Source organism: Hydractinia symbiolongicarpus, chromosome 4 (assembly GCF_029227915.1).
Source record: "Hydractinia symbiolongicarpus strain clone_291-10 chromosome 4, HSymV2.1, whole genome shotgun sequence".
In the NCBI taxonomy this organism is placed as follows: Eukaryota; Metazoa; Cnidaria; class Hydrozoa; order Anthoathecata; family Hydractiniidae; genus Hydractinia; species Hydractinia symbiolongicarpus.
Window position 1 is genome coordinate 2,209,424 of NC_079878.1, and position 7,906 is coordinate 2,217,329.

A 7,906-nucleotide genomic window follows, 5' to 3' on the forward strand; every position below is an offset into this window, starting at 1 on the left:
GAGATTGTCTTCTTTCTAACATAAATTATATTCAGTCAAGTTTTCTGTTCTTGTATTGCGGCAATGAGTTAAGTGTCATTTAAAAAATCCGAATTTCAAAATTCCAAAACCTTGTGTTGGCAAACATAAAAATCAGTTTTTATGTAAATGAACGTCCCCGAAATGGGTTGATACTGAGAAAAAAAATTAAAACGCGCAAATATTTTTTGCCTTTGCGTCGAAATACGAAACAATAAGCTGGCATTAACAACCTTGTCCCCAAGGTATCTTGTATCTTTCGCATTAGAAATCTAGGTAGAGGGCGCCTGGGAACAAGGCTGGTGTCATTTATGAAAATAAATGTGGCGCGAAACTTTGTAAAACAATAAATACTGTAATTATATTTTGTACTTTACGACTTTACACATCACAACATAACAAACTTTTGGTCCATAACAGCTGCAACCGTTGAAATTTTTTTCTTTGAAGTACTGCGCAAAATAGTTAGTCCCTTTAATCGTTTGTGTTGGTAATTATCACTTGACAATTATTTTCATTAGTTCGCGTACGGGAAGAAAAAAACCCCGCTCGTTTTCTTGTTAGCACCACAGACATTTGTTCTTTTTTAACACGAATTAAGATGACTAAGTACAGCAAGCTTTGTGTACAATTGCAAATTGAATGTTTTTTCTCGCATCTCATAGTTATAAAATGTTTACCCGGATAAAAATGATTAAGTACAGAAAACTTTGTGTACGATTGCAAACTGTACTTGCAGACATTTTGAATGCTTTTTTCTCTCGCAAATTTAACCCTAAACTACATACTTAAATTTATGAAAGTAAATATCTCAAGATGCAGCATTTTAGCACCAAGTCTTTTTACTGCCTAAACCAAGTCTCTTTCACTTCTTTTTTTGACCATATAACGTTTTAAAAGATGGGAAACTGTTATTAGAGGAAATTTCTTGCGGTAATTTTTGATTGCAGAGTGTAACATTGCAAACATTATCGTCACGAAATTTGTAATTAATGGTATAAAAATTAAAAGATGGGAAACTGTTATTAGAGGAAATTTCTTGCGGTAATTTTTGATTGCAGAGTGTAACATTGCAAACATTATCGTCACGAAATTTGTAATTAATGGTATAAAAATCGGAAAAAAAGAAACGCTTAACTCCAAATTTACGCTTGCTTTAAAATCGAGTTTTTTATATAAGCTTCTCTTATTAAACCGAGACCCGGCAAAACAATGCGTAACGTAAAATTACATTAATTTTCTTGAGAAAATTTTCTCAATACCTTCTTAACGTGTTCCTCTTTTTATCCAAATTTCAGTCTGTTTTATAACCTAGGTTCTAATAAAAAAAAAGTACAGGGACAATGAAATCACAGCGGACAAATCGTGTACAAACGTGAATCAGGCACCTTTTAAGATACAAATATGCCCTGAGACGAAGTTGATCTAAGTAGCTGCTTATTTCTTTTACCTCTTCTTGTACCTTAGCTTTTACCTTAACAAGCGGATGTGATGGGTCGAGATTAAACCAGCTTCAAAACATCTACACAAGCAGAAAATAACTACATTATATTTACCGCTCCTCCTATAAACTTGTGTGAAATTTGGGCAAAGTCCAAACTCGACGCCTGGGCTCTTTGTCTCTTTTTTATAAACGGGAAGGCGAGACGAAATTTCTCGCCCGTCCCTTATATCAAAAAGAGAAAAAAAGCCCTGGAATCGGGGATGGGTAAAGTCTGAGCTTTAAAACGAAGATATCTCCTTAGTGAACATTTTTTTTCTTCATTTTTATGTGTACGACGAATCAGTACAAAACACGTCCTGTTCTTCATGAATATTAATATTCTACGGATTGAAATATCCATTACCCTGCTCTCTTAACCTCCCCCATAACGTCGGTTCGGTTACCTCACATCTACCAATTTGCGATTCACCCCACTCTTAAAAAAAGTTTTATTTCGTTACGTTTTCTTTTCTATATTTTGAAAATTTTTGAATACAAGTGTAATTATTCAGTCCCGTTGAAAATAGCACATGCCGCGGTTGTTAAATGTTTCAGGGGGTGCAACTTGAAGTTTGCTTTACCAGCAGTTTCTTTTACACATTTAACTCCTATAGCGAGAAAAAAACAACAGAAATCAAAAATTGTTATTCAAGTGATTACGTTCCTTTACACGTCTGATCCCCACCGGGAATAACAACACGTGGTAAACACAAGGGCCATCACAAGTTGTACAAGTAACACGAATGTAATGAAATTGAATGGCCTGGTTCTAACGTGCTTAAATATGTTCATTTGATACCACTGTAATTTTTTTAAAAGCGCGTGAGGAAAAGGTGGCAATAACTTGTAGCCGCATGCCAATACGCGCATTGGTTAAAAAGGTGGCTTGTAAACAACCTCGTTCCTACATTGTTTTATCTCTTAACGTCTTGCCGATATACCTTGATGATACTAATTTTTGATGGTATTAATTTTCGCTCTTTTCGCAAATTATGGGACTAATACTTTACTTTTTCTACCCGCGAAAATTAAAGTGACAATTTACTGTAGCATAATTTTAAGGCTATAATTGAAACTTAACAATAAATACTCATATATTATAATTTATAACTTTATATATACATATATTTACAATAGACCTCTTCGTACTCTAGCCGCACTGGGTACGAGGTTTGGCACCAATCACAGACAAGAATTCAAATGTGAAATGTAATTCATCGCTGCATTCAAGATGTCAATTTTTCTCATTGTTTTCTTCTTCATTTCATCTGGCAAAGTGTTCTGCAAAATTCGAAAAGCTTCCGACATGCGCTGGATCCGGTGTCGTTCTCTCTCATTGTTTATCGTACGTCGTGTTTGTAAAACCGACTCCGAGACGCTTCTTTTTCGACGTCTCCTTTTAGTCGAAGATTGAACAGGTTTTGCGTCGCAAAAGTTAAGTTTTCTTTTTGTTTCTATACTCGAATTATTATCACTCTCAATTTTCTCAGGGGTGTACTGCATATTAGAACCATTAACTTCAGTAATAGTAAGAAGACCTTGGGTTGTCTCAAATTCTGTTGGTTGGTACGTCGCGTTGATCTGTGAACATTTGGGACTCTGGAAAATATTTTCACCGCAGGTGGTTTCTATCTTGTACGCCGTATTTATTGCTGCATGTTGCGGTAATGTTACTGCGTTTGGTTTCAATCTTGTCTCACCACCATATTGCTCAAATGGACTCGATGACACACAATTCGATAAGTAAGGATACGCCACACTAGTGCCAGTGAAGTAAGACATCTGTGATCTTGGGAGATCTAAAGTATGCAAAAGAAAAATCATGAAGTTTCAATATTTGCACGTAGGCAGTTTTTTAACAAACCAACCAAAAGAAATAATGTACATTGGTAAATTTTTACAAACAACATTTACTTACCCATCCAAAATATAATTTCCTCTTTTTTAAATATGTACAGTACGAACTTGTTTCCATCATTATATCCTAAAACTAACGCGGTGTACCTGTAACTACCTGTATGTATTGTTTTTGTATTGCACGTGCGTTTTATCCAATAACTAATATGGCGTACCCGCAGCCTCGTTTCAAGGACATGTGCTGATTATGTTACTCTTGTTTTATAAGTACAACAAAAACGTTTAATATACGTGTGCCTATGTCCCAGACTTATAATTTGATTTACAACAATCTTGGGGGTATGGAAACTAAATGATCTCAAGGTGTTAATTTTTTTTAAACTTTTTTATTTTTTGCAATCACAATAATAAACAGTACAGTATAATTGACAACTTTGTTAATTTACTGCAGGTTTTGATTCTGTAAATCCTTCGCGATTAACCTAAAAAATAATAATAAAAAAATAAAAAATAAAAACAATAATAAAAAAATATAAGCAAATAAATAAATGTCTTTCCCTGTGCTACAAAAACCGGGAGATATTCACGCTTTTTTTTTCTCAAAAATATGCTTTTTAAGAATTTCAGGTTAAAACAATAGGTAATAAGAATAATGAAAAGCTAAATTTTGATATCGTTATTGAAAAAGCGCGTATTTTTTGTAATGAATTGAGTTTTCCTAACTTGTTTGTCAAAAAATTCGTTTTCCAGATCCACACGAGCTAGCCGTCTTAAAAAGTCTAACAACAATAAAACAAAAAAACTAACTTACAATATTGACAAGATTTATAGCACTGTTTTTTCAAAACTTTCTGTAGGCTTGTCGAGCCAGAATGACAATAACGTAAAAGAGGTGTACAGTAATCCAAACCATTCTCGTCCTCACATACTAAGATAAAACATTAACAATAACACATCAGTTTCCCATAGGAAAGTGTGAGAAACCTCTAAATAATTTGTTTACCTGGTGCTCGCGAAGGGGGTGGCGTTAAAGTTGGCGGCAGCGTTCCTTTTCCTGTAATAGTGAACAAAGAAAAAATTTTCTCTACCTCCCAATATCATTCAATTAATATACCTTCCATCACATTCTTCATGGTAAAAGGGCTTAGAAAGCACGTTCTATGGAATATTTATTATTTTGGCCAAAAAACGGGATCACCCAGAAAAGTGGGCGGAGGGAAAGGGGGTGGCCGTTGAAGCAACTAAGATGGGCCTAATTGAAAGTTAAAAACTAGGTTGCTAACAATCAATTAAAAACAACCAAACAGACTACTCTTTACAGCAGGTAAATAAAACCACAAGTCATGGCCAAACTCACCATTACATCGATACATAGCGTTTAATTGTCGCACATCACTTGCACTCAGGTGAGTGGATGTACCAATCAGATCTTCATATTTCTTCTGCAACGTTTTGATAGTCATGCGGCCACCACCGAAAGTATCCTTGCGATAATGAGAGATGGATAAATAGTCATATGCTTCTCCTCGAAAATCCAACTGACTGTGTGGATACTTTTTGAAATTTTTTCGTGCAGCTGGAAGCAAAAGTTTATATAAATAAAATTGGACTAAATTTATTACATTACCACCAGAGACACGAGAGTATAGCAAGCCCCAGCGTTTTCTCTAGGTGGTTTGAAAACGCTACATTGTGCAGAGTGAGGGTTTGAACTTGGGGTGTTATGATCACTCTAGTTTTATGGCCAGTCGTTTATATTCCTAGCATAGCTATTTGGTGCATTTTTAGCACGAAATCTGTCCGTATGACAGACAGACGTCGGCGCTATTATAATAGAAAAGGAAGATAAAGTGCACATGTACTTTATTTTACCGTTAGGTATATTATCCCATATTATTTTGACATATTTGTCACGGTCAGCTCTGGATTGCTCATGATGAAATCCTAGAGAGTGGAACATCTCATGCATGGCGGTTGGAGCGTGTTGGCATTCTGACGCAAGACTAATTTTATTGACAGTACCAAAGTAGCCGACTCTTGAATGACACCTAAGGCAAAAAAATAGCACATCATTGTATCTCCCAGTCAAAAAAAAGTATTTTCATAAACAATGATATCTCGAAGAAAAGAAGTCTCTCAGATCGAGGTTGCCTTGATTATTTGACGGTACTTAAAAAAATACAATAAACAGAACTGTTGCCTCACGGCTGACCCAAGTATCAACAAACTTACCCCGAGCCCTCATAGAAATAAAAATACGCTTTCTCGTTCGTTCTTCGCACGAACTTTAAACAAGTTTTGGCGTGATACTCCACGATAGCGGCGTTGATCGCTTTCATCGCTTTCGAACTTTGTACTAAAGGAAATAATCGAAATACTGAAGCAGTCGCGCTTACAAATATTAGCAGACATTTAACACGAGGTACCTCACTGGTAGGGATCTAGTTATTTGTTGTCTAGAAAAAACACTTTTTTAAAATATCAAAAATCCACCTTGTTCACAGTTCTTTTCTCGTTTTGGCCGTATGTACCAGAAAAAAAAACAAAGGCCTGGAAAAGAGGTTGCAAACAAATAAAAAAAAGAACAAATTAGACAATACCAACACATTATACGAACATACTTATTTCCTTGGAAGCGCTCCAAGCAATTGTTGTGGACGGCCATCGATTGGAGATTACTCCCGCAAAGCTGTTTCCAGAACTAGCATCTTGGATGCGTCTCATTTGCTCGGGAGATAATATCATATCGCCTTCGAAAAGGTTTGGATCTAAACCAAGAGGAAGATATTATTGTTACGTTGTAGCGAGGAGACGATCATGTGAAAGTGACAACAAAAGAGATTAGGAGCATCTGTTTATTTAAGAAAACAGACCGCGAATCGAACCGTCGATGCGCTGGCAAAATAAATGTTGATTCTAACCCAAGAAAAACTACTTTTATGCCTATAATCCTTTGATTCAGAATTTTTAAACTTTTTATGAAAAAATTTAGAAAGTTTTTTTGGTGAACGGCTACACCGCACGGAGTAACTAAAATTGGTAGCTATTCGCTTTTTTTTCGGATATTTAACCGCGCCCTCTTCTTGCAAGAGAACACAGCAGGGGGTTTTCAACCCCATGCAGCCCCCGTTTGTCTTTTGTATGTTGTCACAAAAGTGTTAAATCATAGAAAACATCTTCACATTCCAACGAGGCACCAACTTCTCTTCGCATACGCGTAACAAGTTCTGATTTCCTGTGGACGCCTAAATATTATCTTCGAGCACATGAAAATTAAAACCTTCATGTAACCGTGTATTGTCTACGCTTAGATTCGATAGCTAAAAAACACACTAAGAAATAGAATATTTACTTTCCATTGGAGGAAATGACATCACAGAGCGAACCAATAAAATCACGAGAAGCGAAATCATGTTTTGGTCAGTGTTACAGCAACACCAAATTTGTTCTGAAGTTGGAGATCGTGTTTAGGATAGATACTTCAAGATAAACAGAAGTATACAATCTTGAAGCGTTACTTTACCATTGTTGAAATCGGGTCAAATCCGAAAGTTAATTAAGCACTTAATAAATCTTCATTGGGCAAGTGTTTTGAAAGACAGGAAGAGCGCTGCAAACAAGGTTGCTTGGCTACTACAGGAGATCACTGCTGCATCAACCTTTTAGTTGCCGTGATTAAAATGCATAGGAGAATTCCAAAAAAGAAAATATAGTCATACAAAAGAAGTCTTTGACGAGAAACACGAAATTTTTAAAACCGAAGAAATTACCCTTGTTTCGGGTTCAAATTTTAGGAAACACAAAAGATGTGAGACGCTTCAATGCGAACGCATGAATTAAACAAAGATTGTTTTTTGTTTGAAAGCTGTTCACACGAGAGCGTTGATATCATTCCATTTCTTTGATTAACCGTCTCGGCTGTTTCAACAAAAAACTTTGATTTTAGAAGTACTCGCAGATAATTATTATCGTGTTGAATATTTTTTCTGTGCTAATTTAAGAAGTTGAAAGTGTTGTTTAACAGATTCGACGTTGTTTACTGGGTATTGTGCTAATCCTGTGATGACGGCTTCAGGCAAGAAGCTCTGATAACGAGGATGAAGATAATCTGTAATCGGATCCACCATCATTTCTAAAGCTGCAAGTTATAACCAGGGAGCTTTCACAAAAATAGCTACATACAATTTCAACATTTGGTCAAATTATGAAATTTCTTTTCCCACACAAAACAGACGAATTGCTTTAAGGATTTTAGCAGTTTTGTTAATTTTTCATAATTTTTTTCATTATATTTTTTTAGTACTTTAAAATTAACGGGAAAATTCTTTTTCGCAAAAATTAATCTCACATAATTTTTTAAAACACCGATACGCGAAAATCAATCCTAATCAATTTAGCGAGTTTTTGACTTTTGTAAAGTTTTCTGGTTTTCTTTTCAATTACAGCTCTTTCCTAAAATACCGTGTGTCTGATTTTTTAGTGAGATTTTAATTTTTAAACTGAGATCTGTCTTGTTTCACAAACTATGCTGAACTTATGAGATAAAAA

At 35.3% G+C, this 7,906-nt stretch overlaps 2 protein-coding genes across 2 annotated transcripts; both read right to left on the bottom strand.

The window, feature by feature from the left end:
• Positions 1-2,336: 2,336 nt before the first annotated feature.
• LOC130642167 (uncharacterized) lies at positions 2,337-3,476 on the bottom strand. The gene is made up of 2 exons (XM_057449252.1): positions 3,407-3,476; positions 2,337-3,300 (listed from the first exon to the last, which is right to left on the bottom strand). Exons 1-2 carry the CDS (start codon positions 3,474-3,476, stop codon positions 2,684-2,686), a joined length of 687 nt encoding a protein of 228 aa, XP_057305235.1. The 3' UTR covers positions 2,337-2,683.
• A 248-nt stretch (positions 3,477-3,724) lies between these two features.
• On the bottom strand, positions 3,725-7,021 carry LOC130642427 (zinc metalloproteinase nas-4-like). The gene is made up of 8 exons (XM_057449517.1): positions 6,711-7,021; positions 5,980-6,126; positions 5,591-5,714; positions 5,231-5,406; positions 4,716-4,934; positions 4,362-4,412; positions 4,170-4,286; positions 3,725-3,840 (listed from the first exon to the last, which is right to left on the bottom strand). The coding sequence occupies exons 1-8, from the start codon at positions 6,769-6,771 to the stop codon at positions 3,836-3,838; spliced, it is 900 nt and encodes a 299-aa protein (XP_057305500.1). The 5' UTR covers positions 6,772-7,021; the 3' UTR covers positions 3,725-3,835.
• Positions 7,022-7,906: the final 885 nt, after the last annotated feature.